A 20,717-nucleotide genomic window follows, 5' to 3' on the forward strand; every position below is an offset into this window, starting at 1 on the left:
GGTCAAGTTGTGCAATAAAAACAAGACAAAAGTAATTACCATGTAGTACTCTCTGACTGTTTGTGCCGAAACTGGGTACCGTAGCATCAGCAAACTATGATTCAATCTACTGGTGCAAGAGCGTCCATTTCAGTAGCGTTGGCCAATTCCCACAGAGTTTCGTCCACAGATTTTGCGAACTGAGGTAGTTTTTCTTGCCACTTGGCTGGATATCTGGATCTCCTCCATCATGATTTTCTGGTTCTCAAACTACCTGTAGACCTCCCCAAATTAAACTTTAACCTAGCTAAATATAGCTATACAATGCGCACCACTGGATTTTTACACGCACATCAGAGCATGTGACGAGTCTGTAAGGAGTTGGCTGCATAAAGACACCTGGAACTCAAGGGTGCTTGTCGGTTTCAGAATGTAATATAGGTTTATCCGGCCAATTTCGGAAAATGTGTAAATGAATTAGTAATACCAGCATTCGTTTTCGAGTTAAATAGTACAAACGCTCAAATCCCCATGTCTGTTTAACAACTAACAATTCTATTTCAAAGAGGGTGCATTCAGTCATATAGAGTGAGCGTTCAATTTCCTGAATTGCACTAGTTTAGTATGTTGACATTCATTTTGCGCGAAATTGAACGCACCTCTGCAATCATGTATTCATTTTAATTTGAACTCAATATATTTCGGAAATTGTGCAGGTGATTTCGTACAAAGTGTTATTTATCGTATGCCTGGTCAAGAATTAGAATTCATTTGTGTGCTAACCGAAGTTAAATTCTTAGAAGTGTTTGGTTGATTGGTTAAATGTTTCAATGTTCATGATTGAAATAAACCATTCATGTTGTCATTGGAAACTATTGACTATGGGAAACCTATAAACACCAGCACTGAGGGAACCTTCCTTCTTGTGCTGCAATTCAAAGAAACCCTATTTTTTTACAGTTTGATAACTAACACACTATAAACGAGTAACATGGCATTTATGATCAAAGAGGTGTCGTGATTTGTGTAACCTTGTATATTCTAATCAAAGTGAACGTCTCTTTTGCGACTTTAAATTACAGCAAATGAAAATGAATACTCACTTCCGAAGGGACATGGTAAAAAAGAGATTTTCAGCGAATAAGAATGTACATTTGTTGTAATTGGCAATGAATACGTCAATCCAAAATCCCAGTCACGTATTTGTAACCTCTTTAATGAAACGTAATACACATTCATCGGTTTGAAGGATGCAAAGGAAGTCAAATGCTTGTTACTGCGAAATTAAAACCAGGTTTTAAGTCGTTTTCAAAATCTACGCTAAAGTGAAATTTTATTTTACAAATTAAATCGCACTTTTTCTAAAATTGGCCGGGAAAACCTATATTAGACGGTTCGGGAGAACTGACTGGACGAGGATTTTAGCCGTGCCTTGTATGTAATACTCTCAATCTTATTTTTTAGTTCATTAATGATTGTTGACCAAGAAGAAAGAACAGAGGAAAATGAACAATCTCTGTTACTGATAATGTTTTCAAGACTGGCGTTTCATTAGCCTAGCCTCTGCTTCGCGTTGGAAACCTGCTGCACGCACAGAGGCCAGACACACCATCACCCCCATATGACCGCACTGGGTGACAAAAGTAAAACCCAGCTGAGTGTGAGCATAAACGTCGGGTTGCTGTGAGCATAAACGTCAGGTTGCTCATCTTGGACCCAAGACACTTAAGATGAAAAGTGGGGGGGGTGGACAGGAACGCGATTGAATTGGAGACAGCAGAGGGGCGAGTATTGTACGTGGACAAGCAGCAATACTTTCACTAACGATAAATTGTGGTGGATTTTGTCCACCCAAACGAGGGGAAAAGCTCAAATCGGACACGGCAGCTCACAGGATGGTAAAATAATAAATAAAATTGGAAACATCAGTAGCCAAACGAGGAAATAATTCCTTAGGGGACTATAAATAATTACAGCGTCTTCATCGATACTAATTAGGAATACTAACGTCACGCGGCGATTAATTAAATAAAACGCTTGGAAAACCGACGTGTCACTAGGGCTTAAAGTTGGATAAACCTGCAACATTTTTTAGGTTCTACAGTTTAATCTCTTTGCCACCAAGACTATGATCAGCAGGCGTTAGGACAGAGAACAAAGTGTACTTACCCATGGAAAAGATGAAGGAAAATGAAATGAAAAGGGGGAAGGAATCTTTTGTTCACCGGAACAGGTTTCGGTCAAGCGAAACAACTACCTGTCTGCCTGTCTTCAAGTCTTTTAAAAATGAGGGACGAGGAGAGGCTTTTGATTTTTTTTGTTTTTTCAGTTTTATTTCGAAGATGTTACATTCCCTTTTTGTAGTGTTTCCACTTTTTAAGACAAAAAATAAAGAGACATGTTGGATAAGAAAATTTAATATATTTGAAAAGACAATCAACAATTTGTTTTCGGTTTCTCAATCAGTTTCCCACTAATTATATTAATAATAGTAAACAACTACTACCAAGGTCACTTGATGTGCTATGTACAGCAGTCGCCAAGTATTTAGAAATACGAGTGCAGTGTTTGGAGACAAAACGGTCGACTGCATCACGCGGGAGATGATCGAGAGAGTCTACAGTTAGAAGTTCCACTTCGCAAGTACATGTATTCTATATTTGATGGATTGGTTGATGTTTGCGTTTTTGATCTCACCTTTTCTGAAGTTCAAAAATACAAACTAAATCTAGGTGTCCATCAAAATGGAAGTGGTTAAAGATGCTGAACGGGATTTTCGTCCTAAGACCTCAAATTACTGCTGCCGGTGTTTTTATCTTTCCCCTTTGAACAATCCTGACGAAATCCAGGTACGGATTTTTTGTGTGCTAGTGTTCCATTCATGCGAGCATGCGAAACTCGGACAACCACTATCCTGTGATGTCATAGTTACTTGTTTTGGCAAGTAAAGCGTTTCTTCGCTCAGCAGATGGCTTTTTGGCTTTATATTTTGCGATTTCATTCAACCAAAATCACCGGAAATTATTTAGGCTCGTCACCCGCCTAACACCCCACCCACCCCTCCAAAAAGACGAGCGTTTGTTCTAGTATTTGGGGTTATGGGTTAACATTTCTGTCGTTACACTGGAACCTAACTCGTATGCCAGTGTATACCCACTCCGATGGCTGAGTGTGGTAATGTGGAATTTCTTACCTCAATTATTAAGGTGCTACTACAGTGAAAACTGGACGCCCTATATTTGGCGAATTCCTGAGCAGATGCAACGGTCGTTGAGTGGTTGTCATTTGTCGGAGGACACTGGCCGCCCGGGCCTTCCCCCATCGACCCACTCTCATCCTACCCCGAACCTTACAGATCTTACAGCCCAAGTATCACATCGGTGCTTATGCTGCCTACAGCCCAAGATGCGCCCCATGATTAGATAACTCCCATCTCATTTTGTTTTTGTGTGTGTGTGTGAGGGGGGAAGAAGCAATCGGTGTTGGGGAACTGAGCGGAGAGTGTCATTGACCGGCTCACAGATGCCATAGCCCTGGCCTCGGTCCAGCCGCCACCCCCGAAGCGCACTTCTCCTTCCGTAGAACCCGACTACCAGGCTACCTGATAATAGCCCCTTCTCCAGCAAACGTGTTAATGGTGTGATTCAATAATCGGGGGAAATTAATCCAGGATTTGTTGCTTCGGGACAAGTTCCCCCCCCCCGAAATGTAACGGATAAATTGGATGGTTATTGAATCTCTAACGGCTGCTGAACTCTAGGCCGAGAGATTAAGGACGTATTAAACAGAAGGGAAGGGAATGACGGGGAGAAGGGGTTAAAAGAAAACGGATAGATGTCTTTAGACACTAAAAGACCCTAAGAATACCAAAGAGTAAATTTGTGAGGAGCCACTGTAAAAGGAGGGAAAAAAGCAGGCTCTCCCTTTACTTTTCAAACGCTTTTAAAAGATGAAATAAAACTAAAATGTAGGAAATTGTAAAAGCGATGGGGAAAATAGAGAACATTGAAAATTGGTTGTAAAATTCGGGGATATCAAATGGAACGCCTTGAGGTGTGAGACTTCAATGCAAATGAACTTGAACTAGTTCAGACACAGTCTTCTACACGCACAGATTCCTCATCGTCAAGTAGTATATCCACTTGTTTAGTGAAACCTAAAATCAATACTTGACGTACACAGATATGATTGGCTCCCCAAGTCGACACTGAGAGAAATGGCCAAAAGTAATTCAGACTGTTCAAAAGTCAGATTTAAAAAGTATGTTTACATTGACACGGTTATTTTACACTGTAATCTGTCTATTTCTCTGAATCCAATTAATCTTTTTACTACTTTCGTCTCTCCATTGATTGCATGGGGGTTATTTTACAACTCGCCGTAAAGTCTGGATTACCTTAAAAGATCCCTTCATCACTGTAAGGACGCCTTAAGCTATGAATGGACCTCCCACTGGGCTATTAGACATTTTCAGAGGAAGAAAATAACCCATCAAAAGTATGAACTCCTTTTGCCTGGCATTTTCAGTGCGAAAATTCTATATAAACAAGATCTCATGAGGCTCAATTTAATGTTTTTTTTTTTGAGGGGTAGTGGTTTTAATTTTTAATAGCATTTAGTCGACAGCATTCATCTTTCTCATAAAGCCACCACTAATGCATATTGCTCCAGAGGGCGTAATTCATCCACTATTAAAGCTACTCAATGTTCCCTTCGGCATACCCACCATCTTGGCCTCCTGGTTTTTGTTTTTTTTTCTCAATGGAGAGTGACATGTAGTGATTTTTGCCCGCGTCATTTTGCTGGGTTTGTATTCACCATCCTCTGTCCGCTTAAGCTCATTTCGTCGATTTGACAAAAAGTAGAATTTGATTTCATCTTGTTTATCTTCATTTCTTGGTTTTTGCTCCCATAAATACTGATATTTGTCAGTATTTAAACGCATTTGGTTACAGAAATATAAGTGGAGAGGAAATCGGCTAGGAGCATGGCAGGCCTGTGGACAGAAGTCCTGCGGAACTGCCGGCTCCTGTAGAGGCACAAAGTCGGGAGGTATCACCCTCTCCTATCATCTTGAACATGAATCTGCCAGAAACCGCCTCCTGTCTTCAGAAATCACCCAGTCGCCCGGACTGAGGCATGTAGCAGGGCAACACCATAGGCCAAATTCAGGCCGCGGCCGGCCTTCCCTAGTAGCCATTCTCCATGGGGAACGAAAGCTGACCGTGAAACTTGCTGATAGGGACCACCAGCATTGAAACACGGCAGTGAGCTTCAAGAGTGGGGCACCAGTTCCCCTTCAGATCTGCTCTTCAAAGCCTCAAGACAAGCTCCGGTTTCGAGCTCCGTGGCCAAGACCCCCGACAGGTGCACCAAACGTAACCGACTGACCGAAGAAAGCCCCAGGTGCCCATTGGGCAAAGACAGCTCTCGGCTAGCTCTGCTACAAAAGCCAACTGCACACTCACCGGCCCACCTTTTCCTGGATTCTGGTGGGAGATCCACTGCGGTCTACAGCTTCCAAAGTTTATCTTCAACTTCAGAGCTTCTTCGTCATTCGAGGACCTTCGCAGCTCCGGCCTTCTTGAACCAGTTTTGGAAGAACAGCTTCAGAATAAAGTCTCGCCGTGAAAGTTGTCACGGTCCGTGACTCTTCCTCAGGAGTTTTTCGTTAGTGCGAGACTTCCGCAGGGATCACTTTTCTCGGCCGTTTTCTTCCAGGCCTTTCATCGGACTTCTGCTTCCATCTTACTCCTGACAGCTGCTGCGAGGCAGTTCACCCCATTTGCGGAACAATTTACCCCCACACCCACCCACACATTTGTATTCTTGTAGGGTATTTCCTTCACGCCCCACAAGATGAGATGTCTCTGGCATAAGTTAACTCGCCCCAGCGTCGCTTGATCAGCGTTTCACTAGCCTGAAAGCGTGACCTGAACTCAAGAAAACTCGGCCTCAGAGCCACTCCATCGGCTATACATGCCCTTCGTAGGGTTCGTCGTGACTAGCAAACCTGCCCCAAGCCATCGGTAGCCCTCCTGCTTCGCCCCTGGCTGTTTCCATTCATCTACCCTCAGACTGAAATGACGATTTAGAGCTTGACTTCGGAGAAAATCGCCAACTACGAGGCCCCAATGTACATGCTGGGACCTCGGCAGCGGGATCGCCAAGCCTTCACATCCGACCATGACTCAGACGCTGAGAAAGATGGCGTCATACATACGCGAAATCGTTTCCAGAGTTGACCGTATCAGAACCTAATCATTTGACTCATTTTTATCAGAACCTGATCCTGTTCCTCAGAAAATCATTCACAGCATTGGAAAACTCTTTGTCCTTCCCAATACTTTCTCTAGACTGGTTTTGTGTCGAGCGAAATATCCATCCAGAATATATTCATCCAGAATATCACTAACCTCAAAGACTGAAGGGCGATACAAGCTAGTCCTAGATACTGCAAAGTTGAACTGGCCGTGGACAGAAGTGCACCTGATTCGTCCTGCAATCTGTTGCCGACGCTACCAGAAACAAGCTGGAGAACGTCCTCAAGAAAGCCAACTGGCCCTCCAGATTTCACATGCGTGCGTCGTACCTCATGCTCTCTGATTTCCTTGTCTAGGAGCTGTGAGGATAGCACAATCATTTCATTTCATTTCATTTATTTGCCAGATAAAAGAACATACAAAAATACGCAAACTACATACAAGAGGCACACCAAAAAAATCGAAATACATTACATGAAAGATAAAAATAACTCCACAGTGACTAAAATACCAGAGAAACACCTCACCAGCCAGACTACTCTAGCAAACTACCAACACATGCATTATGCAACCTGTCGATGTCCGAACAACCCTGACTATGAACAATTCACACACATTTCGACACTAATGACCTCCTGCCAAAGGACCAGTGTTCTGGATGTCCTCTTCGTCCACGGGAGCCAGAAAGCTTTTCGAAGCTCTTGCCCTAATGGGGCCAGATCTCTTCGACGGCAAATTCCAGGAAGTGACGTCATCTGCACGAGAAGGCCAGGAAGTAGGACACAGATCAGAAAAATCTACACATTCATGTCCTGTAGATGCAAGTGTGTTCAATGCAAACTTACATTTTAGTGGGCTCATCCGGGGCCACCCTGTCCTCATAAAGTGCGACAATTTACTGTGGTGGTACGCATCAACCACAAACGGGGTATGTGGTCAGCCCGGCTCTGCCTCCTCGATATAGGATATGCCTTTGAATCCAATATAACATTAACGGCCTCAAACGTCCCAGGCATAGACAACAATGTGGCCGATGACCTCTCCAGAGAAAAGATTCAGCTTTCAGAATGGACTTAACAGCCCTATATCGTCGAGCAGGTCGTCCAGACGATCAATTTACCCATATATAGTCCTGTTTGAATCAGGAGCCAGCAGCCAGCTACAATTTTGTTTTTGGCTGTAGATAACCCATTCCCTAAGCATAGCACAACAATGCTTTTTCAATCCCATGGGACATTCCCAGATGCGTTTTCTCCAGATCTGATTGGACAGGTACTCCCTTTAACAGACCGGTAACACTGCAGAGCTGTTATTGCCCCGTTGCGGCCTCGACAAAGTGCACAATTGATCAATCTGTCAATCAACATCCTGCTTGTCCTTCTGTATCGGCAGGGTATTCTGTTCCAACCAGATTCACACATACATGTAACTCACAGTATTCACCCGTCTCCTTAAGAGTCAATCTTCAGCTGACGTGGGTATTGTCAAACGATCATTTCAGCAGAAGCTGCCATGTTTGCAGCACACAGTCGTAGACCATCCACCTGAAAGATGCCAAATTTGATGGTGAAGATGGAGAGCTACTGATCCGGTCAGTTCTTCTCTACCGATGTTGACGACTTCCTCGTCTACCTACTCAACTAGTAGCAACCAATCCAACCATAAAGAATTAGACGATCGGCCATTACAGGCAGGCTCCCTGATGGCTCAATGGTCTCTAACAATCACACTCTGGGTCACATCCTTTGCGGGATATTCATCGGGAAACCCTCCCCCGCACTCACAAGCCCCTCCCCTCCTGGGACCTCCCTCACGTACTTGTGAACCCCTACGGCAGATGCCTTTACTCAACTTATCAAAGTCGCCTTTCTACGTATCAATTGATCCTGGACATTATTCGCTGGGGACTACAAAGGGTATGATTGGTCCTCATACTTCATTCCTTACAAAGAACCACTCAACCCCCCCCTTACTATTCCAGACATTCTCTCTCACTCACCTTTGCCGGAAAATAAGAACTGTAGCCCAGTTCTCCTTAGGACCAAACCGAGCAGGAGAAAGGCGGCAAGTCTTTTTATCATTGTGGTTCCCCTCGTTGTCCAGCTTCACGAGGAACAACAGAATGCTGGGTCGCGAACGTCAGAGTCTGATTAGAACTGGCAGACCGCATAAGAGCAGGACTCTGAAGTTAGAGCACACAATGACCGAGCGCAGCATCAACCTTGTGGGTCTGTTTCAAGAGAGGTCCACTTCCATAAAATCTTACAAGCAGCGTGTTGAATTTCCTGCAACAGACTCATATCCTGCTACCTGACATCCTCCAATGCGAGGGACGAACTGGAAAAGCAGCGTTGCTGATGGCAAGAGACATTCTAGAGACACACAAACCACCCTCAGCAACTTCACTAGACAGGACACAGGGTTTTGGTAAGTCAGCTATGAGAAGTCCTTGCTGACTCACATTGCTATACACCTGATCATTGACAAGTATTTTTAATTACCAGTGCACTTACCAGTTCTTGCTTGGTCCTTTCACAGTACACACTAGCGTCTTGCATCCACCTCCTGATATCAGTACCATTCTGCGTAAGATGAGTTCTGTAGATCCTCCACCCCAACGTACGTGTGGGAGGGGTCTACTAGCAAATACACGCATTTACCTGCAGAGTATCCCATCTGCATTAAGGTGGCTTGGTGCAGACTGCACCTGCCATTGCAGTAGAGAAAAGAGAGGAAAGCAAAGATGGCGGGCAGGCTGCAGGTGGCAGGGAACAGCGGGTAGCCTACTGTGTGAATTCTCAAGCGGATGTATTGCATCTTCTAGAGAGATTATGTATTAGTAGTGGCTCTACAGATAAGTATTGGCTAGTACATCCCTCCCACGTAGGCGGGGGAAATTATGGATACCTTGAAGTTCATTTTGCACATGACAGTTTGTTTGTATTTAGTTCTTAATTTAAGCCAGTCACATAAGCTTCATTTGTAGCTTGTCAACTTGTTTAATACTGTAATGTCAACTGCCTCTACGGGGTCTTTCTCATGCCGACAAAAGACTCTGTGAAGGCTTCTTCTCGGTTTTTGTGGCTCTCAACTGTTTATTATCACACCATCACTCCTGTCTGGCATCAACTCCAAAACACACCACACGGCTCTACCGTGGATCAGTGCTAGTGTCCCCACTGGTCATCCGACACTGAAGCTACATCGCCCCCTCTGAGGTCTCATGTTCGTCCCCGAACAAGGTGTAGAGCATTGGCGACCGGGTGCCCGCAAGGTCTAATCCACTGGCACCGGCGAATTTTACACAAGGAAAATCAGAGGAAAAATGCTTAACTAAACATTAATCAGGAGAACAAGGATGCGAAGGTAGAAATGTGGACGTCGAGGTGCGCCTCCGCGGGTGGTGGCTGCCGATGGACTTCTGTCTTATTACAGCTCCTCGTCATCCGGTGTGTCCATCGGTGGGAGCAGCTCCAGGCAACTCCCACTGTAGATCGTCGTGTTACGGGGTTAATTACGAATTGGCTGACCGGCCAAACCAGTTGATCGGTTCTGTTTTGGTCAACCAAGCCGGCATGCAGACGTCTTTTTTCCTTGATATTTCAAGGATAAAAGACGTCTTAATGCCGACGTCTTTTACTGCTCAATATGCTGACGTCTTTTACTAGTCTCAATGTTGACGTCGTTTACTAGTCGCAATGTCGACGTCTTTTACTAGTCGCAATGTTGACGTCTTTTACTAGTCACAATGCTGACGTCTTTTACTAGTCACAATGCTGACGTCTTTTACTAGTCACAATGCTGACGTCTTTTACTAGTCATGATGTTGACGTCTTTTGCTAGTCGCAATACTGACGTCTTTTACTAGTCGCTACGTTGACGTCTTTTACTAGTCGCAATGTTGACGTCTTTTACTAGTCGCAATACTGACGTCTTTTACTAGTCGCTACGTTGACGTCTTTTACTAGTCGCAATGTTGACGTCTTTTACTCGCCAAAACGCTGACGTCTTTTTCCAGTCAGACCACTGACGTCGTTTACTTGTCAGGGTGCTGACGTCTTTTGGCTTTGCATATACGACTCAAAAAAGACATTAATAAGACGTCAATATTAGACGTCTTTCAGACGTCATAACGACGTCTCGTGCCCACTGGGTCGGTTCTGTTTTGGTCAACCAAGCCGGCACGACCACAGCGCGACAACTGCCCACAGCCGTCGGGTGGGTTGATGCCGTCCCAATTCCCGTCCGCGGTCTAGTCTCCATCTCTGGTGCAACTCCAGCCCCAACACGACAGGCCAAAAGAACACACGTGGACCTTCGGGTTCTGTCAGCTCCGCACCACTGACTTGTGTGAGGAGCCGAGTGGCTCCATTGATTCCCGTGTGGAGCCCATCAAGAGGCTCCGCGCCATTCGCATAAGTGCGGAGCGGCCCTATTGGCTCCACTCCATTCATTCCTGCGCGGAGCCCATACCCAGACTCCACGCCGTTCACTTGCATGAGGAGCAACTCCACGGGCTCCGCCTCCATGGCTCTTGCATGGTTGACTTCCGAATGGAAGCTGGGCTTCGACACACTGTGAGTTGGCTGAGGACTTCAGTGGTGCTGAGAGAGGTCCCCTCTGTGTACCGTATGGCATGTACATGTATGGTGGGGCGTCTTCAAATGGGTTCCTGCCCTACTACAGGGGCTGCCACAGCCTGTGGGCACCAAACGTGGGATGCATGCCGCTGCAGTGACACCCACGGCTTGACTACGTTCCGAATGGAACGGAATGTCTGCCGTGATGCCATCTTCAACATGGGGCGGTTCCTTGAAGGCCCTGACACTAGGTGAACTGACAAAAACATCGTCGAGTGTCCCGAAACTAAGCCCCGCTCCTGCTGCATCGAAAGGCGCACCACTACAATGTTCCGACTGAAACATAATGCTTCGCCGCCGTCTACAGCATTTGGCAGTTCTCTGGGGGACACAGCATGTACCATGTATGTGCAAACGATGCATGGTATGTCGCTCAACTGTCTGACCTGTCTCACGGTCGCTGCTTCCTTTCTGCCAACATCTTCCAGAGTTTTGTCGAACTCGTTGAAAAAGGAGTCCAGTCCGTCAAAAGTGATAAGGTGTCTTTTCACCAGGCTGGTCCTTGAAAATGAAATTGAGTTCATAAAAAGTGATGAACGGCATTTTCATGCCCACTAGGCTGACCCACAATATCTGAGGCCCTATTCCATCCTCGCCCAGTGGCGAGTCGAATGCCAGACCAACGTGACTCGGGCTGTACATGCCGAAGAAACACTGAAAAAAATTCACCTGTCTTCTCCGTCAGCGTGCTGCCGCTGCCACCGATGTAATGTCAATTGCCCCATGGGTCTGTCTACAGCCGACAAAAGACACTGTGAAGGCTTCTTTTCGGTTTTTGTGGCTCTCAGCTGTTAATTATTATCACACCGTCACTCCTGTCTGGCATCAACTCCAGAACACCCCCCCCCCAAAAAAAGTGCTTCCAAAAACACTACTGCGCAGGCGTCGCGGCAACGGGTCTCCAGGGCTGACCAGTAGGGGCCCACCACACGGCTCTACCGTGGATCCGTGCTAGCGCCCCCATTGGTCATCCGACACTGACGCTACAATACTAATACACCAGAATAATACACAAGAATACGGCCAAACCCTAAAAATCAACCTCGAAGGGTGCTCATTAGCTTTCATCATCATCACTCAGCATTACCCGCTAAAATGACAAAACACAACAGAACAGAGTCTGTTCTTTTGACGTCACAGTCGTGTTTTTTCCTACAGGTAGCTGCTAAAACTACGGCTGGCCGTCGACACAAAAGTGAGACAATAATTCACAAAGTGTTCAAAAATCCCACGCAGCTATTAGAACGGGAGATAATAATACATGTACTCGTAACCCTATTCAAAATTAATGGGACTGACACCAATTTGAACGAATTTGAGATAAAATCGAAAACCAACCAAATAGTGATATTTCTGCAAAGTCTTGCCGCCCATACAAGCTGTCGGTAAAGCGAGAGTGGTCTAATGTATACTCTCCCTAGACCCTATGTGATACAATAAAATCAGCACCCAGGAATGAAATCACCATTCAATCTTAGTGAAGGTCAGGGACCACAGCCTTGCTTTTCGGGGCTGAAGATATCATGCGCGGATCCAGCGATGGGGGCCGAACCCTCCCCCCCCATTTAAAAAAAAGAACAAAATGAATGGTTAAATGATCAAAAGTAACTGAAATGCACCAATACCACTGTAAGCAATGTATGTCATGTATGTTTCATCATCGTTTCTGCTTGTCCGCAAAACGAGACATTAAAAAATCTCCAGCCTGAACCTCCCCCCCCCGTGAAAAATTCCTGGATCCGCCCCTGGATATTTTAGTCATCGCAAATAGGTTTACCTATATTCAACGGCAGTGTAATAAAAGTCTACATTCAAAAAGCTCATGACGAGGGGAAAGTCTGACAACATCTCTGGTCTCACAATGCAATGGACTGTCTATGAGAGCTTTGTTCATTTTATTCCACATATATATATTCAGTGTTTATGCAATTACAAATATGCCAATAAAATTAGTAAAACCAATCTACATGGATAGTCCTCACACTTTATTTCCATGCAACTCGTCATTGTTTTCATGAACAGACACGCTTGTCAAAATGAGAAAAAGCTATTTCGATTTTTCTTACTATTTAGCTTTAAAAAAATAGCATGGTACTTTCAAACCATTTTACGTTCCCAGGAGCAGGCGTCTCGATAATTGCATTTTGCTTTTTCACAAAGAAATGCAAACATTCCTACCCCTTGAATACATACCAACAAATTGCCCAGAATGGTGCAAAAGTAGGCCAACTGAGATTTTCATTTCCAGAAGGGACAGGCATTTTTGTTACATTCACAGCTGCTTGAACAGATGGATTTTCCTTTTCACAAGGGGACAGAGATCTTCATTTTGGCTCATTAACCACTGTGTTCATTCTTGTCACTTGTTTCATGTAAAGTTTACTTTTCGGATAATAATGTGAAAGTTTCCTTAATGCATAAAGTTGTTGCAAAGTGGTACTTTTTGCAGTTTTAAACAGGTAAACCTTCTTGTGAGATTAACTCGAAAAGTTTTTTTTCAATATGCCTGTCCCTTCGTGCAAAAGGTGACGAAATTGCCTTTTTAAAAATAAATGAAAACATTGTGAAATTCAGAGGTTGACCAAGTTGCAGATTTCTATTTGACTTCTGGTCCCACTGCCTCGTAGTTAAGCTTTAACCCAATGTTTTAATAGTAGTAAATCAAACTGCACCTCCATTTCTCCGATACCAAAACTAACAGTATTAAAACATTTACATTTTGGGCTTTTTATCTAACCTTTTATCAAGATTCAAGTTGCCTTTTTACTATGTTGCTTTTTAGTTTTCTTGATTGTAAATTTAAATTTTTTGTAATGCTGTTTTCACTTTAGCCACAGGGCTGCAAAGACAGTGACCAATAAATAAGATTTGAATGCGTTATCCGCTCTAACATCTAACACATTCAGAAAGAGGTGGCAAAGGCATATTACATACAAAATGATGCCTCCAGTCTATCAACAATTACATGTACGCTCATTTCAAATGTCAAATACACCTTTTCCTTCACTACATCATGAACGGAAAATATCTCTACTTTCACGAGGAAGAGTTTCAAATTGGGCAGGTCCAGCATTTACAAAGAGAGGGAACCCAGAGTTTACAAAAAGGTGGTGCCTGAAATGGAGGTGAGTCTGAATACAAGTGGAGGTGGAGAATATTTTCAGTAAGACTTGCTGTATTTTAAGTTGTTAAATAACCGATTCAGGGCAAACAAATAAGGGAAATGTGTCTCCCTTTAAAAAGGGAGTGAGGGAATGAGCCGGTTGAGTCTCTTTGGATCCGCCACTGGTTTAATGCCGCTCATTGTCAGCTTTCCCCTGGATACAAATGGCACCACTGCTCGATGGCAAACTTGGTGCCTGTGCTAATCCTCTCTGCATCTTTGCCAGTAGAGGGTGCTGTTTCAAACAGCACCGAGGTGGGGATATCATGCTGGACTTGTTCATGAGTGCTGGGATGGATAGCTGTCGCTCTGATAAACAAAGGTGAAAAAAAAGCCTTGTTGACTGGTGTGAAACGACAAAGAGCACGTGTAGTCTTGAGAGTCTTGGGTTTAATGAGAAGAAGAGATTTGAACAACAGTAGAATTTAGAATGACGTTGCAAGAGAGAAACATAAACACTAAAAGAGCTGGGTGCGGCACTTGACATTTTAACTGATATCATTGCATGGAATTTTTCTTTCCTTGCTGAGCCTTCAGGAGTGTTTAATAAGTAATATCTTGCAGCCATTTTGACACTAATTTTGTGTAATAAGACATACTGTTCTTGTTAAATGCCTAGTTTTCTGAGAAAGTTACCCAAAAATGTAAACTTTTCACTTTTACAAATGTACGACAATGAACTTCAAATGATGGTAACACTAAAACCACTTTGTGTGATTAAATTGAGCTTCACAGATGTACTTGGGACGACTGTATTTACATGCATGCCAAGTTTCAACCCTTAAAATGGCTAAAAAAGCCTGGCTCTTTCAGGTTTGAAAATAACAGCATGGACAATAGTAGAGATAGAGATAATCCAATGATGATGCTTTTATAAATAGTGGTGATATTACACCCACACTATGGCCTCGGACCCAACTATACTTGGAGAATAGTTAGGACTGGTCAAACTATAGTTTGGACTGGCCCAACTATAGTTGGGGCCATGGCCATAGTTGGGGTGAAACAATAACATAAAGATGAAGACTACAGTTGTAAAAGTGTCCATCGAATGATGCATGACTGCCTTTGTCATTGCCCGTATGAACAGCCTGTGCCTCGACTTGAGACCAAATGACTCGTCATGTCTAAACTTGACTGTGTCACTGATGGGAACAGCTGATATCAATCAGTGTAAGTTAGAGGTGACAGGTCATGATGGTTGTGAGGTGATTACTGTGACAACTGTGACAATTTATGAAAGTGGTGGTGACTCTAATGACAGCCATAACAATAATGCAATTGATGTGTTCAAGTGAATACTGTAGTGATGGTGTCTTGACAATTTTTGAAATGGTTGTGATGCTGTTAGGTGATGAAACTGACCATGGTGTCATTGATACTCATGATGCTGTTGATAATGTCAGTACGGTGGTGACAACTGGTGGTGCTGGACAGGATAATGACCGCGGTGATATTGACAGTGATTAAAGGTGACAATAATGAAAGCAGTAGTTCTGCTGCTAATCTCAATTGTGACAGCTACAGCTAATAATGACCTGATAAACTTGGGCATGTCATCGGGCAATCCTCTTCCATCATTCTCATCAGACCCCCTACAGCCAATGGCACGGACCATGCCCTCACTCAGCCAGACAGCGGCCCCGACCTCGCTGACTTGGAGCCTGAGTTGCTGCTGCAATGCATGATGGTCCTCCGACACCTGCACTGTCTGGTAGGTGACTACATGGTGGCGTACTGGCAGTCCATGGGACAGCATTGGTGGATAGGCAGACTGAAACACCCCCCCCCAACAAAACGTAAACTTTGTATACCAATTCACTAGCAAGAATGTATGCAGGTTCTGACAAGGTTTCCAAGTAAATACATGTACACTGCCACCGCACTAGCAATTTAAAAAATGCCTGAAATCCTCCAACTCCAGAAATTACGTCCTTGTGTAATGATGCATATACCATCAGTAAAGAAAATTAACAATTTTAATAGAGAAATTGCACAGAACTTGTTTTGAAGACACAGCAAGTATATATCTAGCCAGAAGCTATTTCTAGAGAAGAATACAGTCATTTCTCAATAGAAGAAACACTTTTATAAGAAAATATTGCTGTAAAGAGCACAATCTGAGAGACCTACATGTAATTTCTTGAATTTTTGTGTTTTCTGTGTTTTTCTACTCCTTTCATGACAAAGTCCTTGTTATAACAAAACAATTTGTCTGGTCCCTGTAACTTTGTTATGACGAAAGTAGACTGCATATGATAATATCATAAGCTTTGCCAGGATTGCCAACAGCGCTCATCGGCAGCAAACTGAAAACCATTAACAGTTAAAGGAGGCAATTCCGAGGCATTTCAAAGGAAATTTTTGCTTAATCTCCACTCCTCCTTTTCTTTTGCTTTTTTTTTTTTCCCCTCTTTAATTTTAGCTTTTTAACAGCGGCTCTCACAACGCCCAGACATACTGCTGCTGTATTCATCTCTATGACCTGACTGAAATCCAGTGCTTATTTTTCTCAAGCAAACCATCAGTTAACTTTTCCTGGCATCTACTGACCTCCCAGAGTGCTATGGTCTGTGTTTGTTGGCAGTCTGCCACTTTCAGTTCCAGTCCCGTTTCTTCCTTCAACTCTCTCAAACCGGCCTCTGTCAGCTGACCAAACATTTAGCCTATCAGTCCAGTGGCTTCATGCATGAACAAGAAATGGTGTGTTTCTACACAACAAGAAGTTAGGGGCAAGCCACTGCATTGGGCATGCAGGTTCGTCCACACAAGGAACGAGGCAAGTTTGACCAATTTTGTTATATTTGGAAATGTACAATCTCTGCGAGAGTGCAAGGCATCTAGTTAAAACCATTATTAACTTCGCTATCTTATCTTTGCTGGGAGGGCGTATCTCCCAGGAGTTGATTGAGGTGTGCACAGCTTGTCGCCCAAAAAAATAGTGCAAACACTGCCAGTCTGATTGCTAGACCTGTGACAAGATGTGCATTTCACCAAGGAGTTGGCGACAGCACTTTGCGCTGAAACACGCTGCGGGAGCAACCCTTTTTACCCTAAAGCAGCACTAACTCAATTTTGAAACTTGTGTTTAACAATGGGGCATATTTCGGGATTGCCAAAAGCAACTACGAATAAAAATAAAGTAAAAGTATCATCAAGCCAAGAGGGTCCTCTTTAAAACCATGCAAGTTGTAAATACCAACAGTTGGCATTTTATGTTTGAAAAGGACAGTATTTGCTTGCACCATTGTGGGGGACACACCATAGTTCCAAGGGAGCTCAGGTAATTCCAGCAATGCTTGACAAGCCTGATCAGCAGATATAACATTGTAGCACTTCCAACTAATTTGACTGCATCAGCTGGTTATGACCAGGAGCTGCACAGGCACAGTCAAGTGGCTGTAGCCAATGGCCCCGTAAGCAAGCGTTATTTTCAAAGCCACAACTGTTGCTTTTACAAAGAAAAAATGGGGCTTACTGTCTCATTCAACTCAGCGTGACCCCCAGGCGGCACCCAGACGCCTGGGAAGGTCTTCAGGTGGGTTGCCCGTCTCGTCAGGAGCAACTTGCGATCTGAGGACCAGAGGAGGGTGGCCACCCCGACGTCAATCCCACGATGCAGTGTACTGTCTGGAATGTCAGCCACTTGGTCTGGGAGAAGGTTGTGCAAAGGACAAAATGGTGGATGCTGTGAAAGGACAATGGGGTGGATTACAAATTAAGTATATTGTTCAACAAGGGCTAAGCATGTTTTCTTTATACTGGTAAGTTAGTGAAAGAAATCAATGCAAATGAGCTGCAGTGTTGTAACGAGTCACTAAATTTGGTGACTCAAGTTGAGTAGAATCATTTTAACATTGTGACTCAAGTTGAGTCAAGTCATTAGGTCAAGAAGTCGAGTCAAGTTGAGTCAAGTTCCAAGCTCAAATTTTTGAACAAAATATAATAAATACAATTGACATAAGAGCAGTGCCATGTGTCCAACTTCAAATCTATTTTTTTTGGCAACAAAATTTTGGTTTTAATTTTTTTTAGACAGTCTTACAAGCTTATACTTGAATCGAGTCTCCCTGAGAGATTTGAAGCGAGCCATTAGGTTGTAGAGACTTGAGTCAACTCATTTACCTGTCAGGACTCAAGTCAATCTCCCTGAGAGATTCAAGTCGAGTCATTTGGTTGTAGAGACTTGAGTCAAGTCATTTACGTGTCGGGACTCAAGTCAGTCTCCTGTCGGGACTCAAGTCAGTCTCCCTGAGAGATTCAAGTCAAGTCATTTGGTTGTAGAGACTTGAGTCAAGTCATTTACGTGTCGGGACTCAAGTCAGTCTCCTGTTGGGACTCAAGTCAGTCTCCCTGAGAGATTCAAGTCGAGTCATTTGGTTGTAGAGACTCGAGTTAAGTCATTTACCTGTCGGGACTCAAGTCAAGTAAAAAAAATGTGACTTGAGTCGAGTCATTGACTTGAGTCATTACAACTCTGATGAAGTGCAGACAGTCATAGTTTTCCTAAAGCTGAGATAGCAGACTGACTATAGCATAGGTCTTATAAGTGACCAATTATCAACCACTGGTCATATGTGCATTTGCCTGGTAACAAGGACATAGTTTGTGCTTTAGTTGCCATGCCAATTTGTTCAGTGGTGACCAAATGGTCACTTAAATGTCAGACTTGACCACAAAAGTGGGTGAAGTGTTACATCACCTACCGAAAAACAGTTATTCATTTGCAAGGAAGTTTCCATCCGTTGCCACATGTTCAACCATTCAGAAGTATTCAGCATCAAGAAGTTTGCAAAGAACACTAGATTCTTTGATGTAAATGGCCAACCCCCGATTGAGACATGTTTAGAATCGCTGAATGCCAGTGTGGACAGAGATGGCAACATTTCTCATTATAGAGCATGGGCTCTACGTGCTCAAGTACCCCTCCACTTGGGGGAAATGAGACATGCAATGTTAGCACTGCACCTTTGTGTTAATGCCATTGTTGGGCAAAATCAGTCAATCTCTACGCGACTCCTCAATCTTGTCTGTATTCATCTTCAGACAACTGTCTTTTCCTTCTCATTCACATTGCGGAAGATCGCTCGAGGATTTCCCACAGGATCGACTGATAGCACAGAATGCTTGCACAGTTGTGCTAATCAGCAGACTGCACCTAACACCATGATGTGCCCGATGCCCATGCAAACCCACTTGGAAGAATTCATTGTATCAGCTGCAAAAGATGACCTGTGTACATGTAAGTTAGTAACCATATAAGTGCTTCCAAGTAGCCTTGTTAGTAAATACAATTTACCTTCAGGACAATGCCATCTGCTTTATCAACTGGCTGCGACATTATCAACTTGTTGTCATCCAGGGAGCAACTCAGACTCATTGTGCTTCCACATGCTCCAAAGTAATCCAGTATACACTAAATAAGAAATAATCTCAATTTACAGTCGATGCCAGAATTTTACCGCATATGGAATATTCAACGTTTGTAAAATAAATTGGTAGGAAAAGGTTAAGTCAGACTATTTGTTAGGTACGCTGTTTTCCATGTTTTCTCAGTTGAGCCAGGAGGCCTACCTTTAGACCTTTTCTTCTGATAGGCCTACTGATTGCTATTAAATGGGTAATTTCAAACACGAGAAATGTGTAGGGTCCTGTCCCAATGTGTTTCATTTAGAAAAAGACACTGCCTTTATTTTTCACACATGACAGGCCACTCGTCATGCTCTTGTGGTGTTATCACTTACAGCACTGCACATGTCACACCCTGCACACGGAGTAGGCCTAAACGCCCGGAACGTTCATGGGAAAGGGACTGTATTATGGGCCCCATTCTATAATTGAAAGGACACCTACATTTTAGCTTTTGGATTTACCGTTTGTAGATGGCTATGACATCATGCTCAGTAACTGTACGGTTGATGTTGTGAAAAGAGGACAGGGTTTTGAGTTTTGAGGGAAATTCTACTTAAACTGTAAGTGTTTTAACACATCACATGGTGGAGTTAACTTTACATGGCTGGTTTATCAGTATGAAAGTTACATTTTCTCAAAAATTGAATTACAAAAAAACAGGGTTAGGCCTGGTACAATTAAAGAGAACATCTGGGGGTCCCCAATTATATGGGAGTGCATTGGACGTCGAAGCCATAACACGTTAATCAGATCACAGACTCTCTTCTCTGGGCCTACAATGTATAACAAGTAACACTTTCACTTTGTAAGTTAGAGCAAGTTAGAAATAGAGTGAGGGTGAGAGGCCTGCCAGTGTCGTGATAAGATTTAACAATAAATAAAACCACAAGCCCTTTGTGAATTGTACAAAACTGCAAACTGATCCATCGCTCATGAATGCTGCAAAGAGATTGTGAGAGTACAAACCTGCGTGAAATTCGCCTTTTGTGGTATGGCGTCTGCATTTTTCCGCAAAAACACGAGCAGTCGACAGTGTGAAGTCGCCATTTTGAAATCTGGCCGCTTTCCCATCAACTAAACTTTAATTTAAATCCGCGCTGATCATGAATTCTCACTGCCGTCTGCTGAGTCAACATTTTATCTTTTAAATATCTAAAACTATTACACATGGATAATGTCATAATTTAACGTTTCAAATTAAGGGAATGGTTCTTGCAGTAAAGCTGTTTTAGAGGATTTATATTTATTGGTGCGGATGAA

At 43.5% G+C, this 20,717-nt stretch overlaps 1 protein-coding gene across 2 annotated transcripts; it reads right to left on the reverse strand.

The window, feature by feature from the left end:
* Positions 1-12,758: 12,758 nt before the first annotated feature.
* nudt17 (nudix hydrolase 17) lies at positions 12,759-20,663 on the reverse strand. Of its 2 annotated transcripts, XM_022255743.2 has the most exons (6): positions 20,424-20,663; positions 19,345-19,461; positions 17,524-17,733; positions 16,599-16,694; positions 15,584-15,819; positions 12,759-14,354 (listed from the first exon to the last, which is right to left on the reverse strand). In XM_022255743.2, exons 1-6 carry the CDS (start codon positions 20,526-20,528, stop codon positions 14,189-14,191), a joined length of 930 nt encoding a protein of 309 aa, XP_022111435.2. In that variant the 5' UTR covers positions 20,529-20,663; the 3' UTR covers positions 12,759-14,188. The 2 variants fall into 2 exon arrangements, with proteins under 2 accessions (XP_022111435.2, XP_086992591.1); XM_087136465.1 differs by lacking the exon at positions 16,599-16,694.
* Between the last annotated feature and the right edge of the window lie 54 nt (positions 20,664-20,717).

Source organism: Acanthaster planci, linkage group LG05 (assembly GCF_054643075.1).
Source record: "Acanthaster planci isolate LZ-2023a linkage group LG05, COTS_SCS, whole genome shotgun sequence".
NCBI classification, from domain to species: domain Eukaryota; kingdom Metazoa; phylum Echinodermata; class Asteroidea; order Valvatida; family Acanthasteridae; genus Acanthaster; species Acanthaster planci.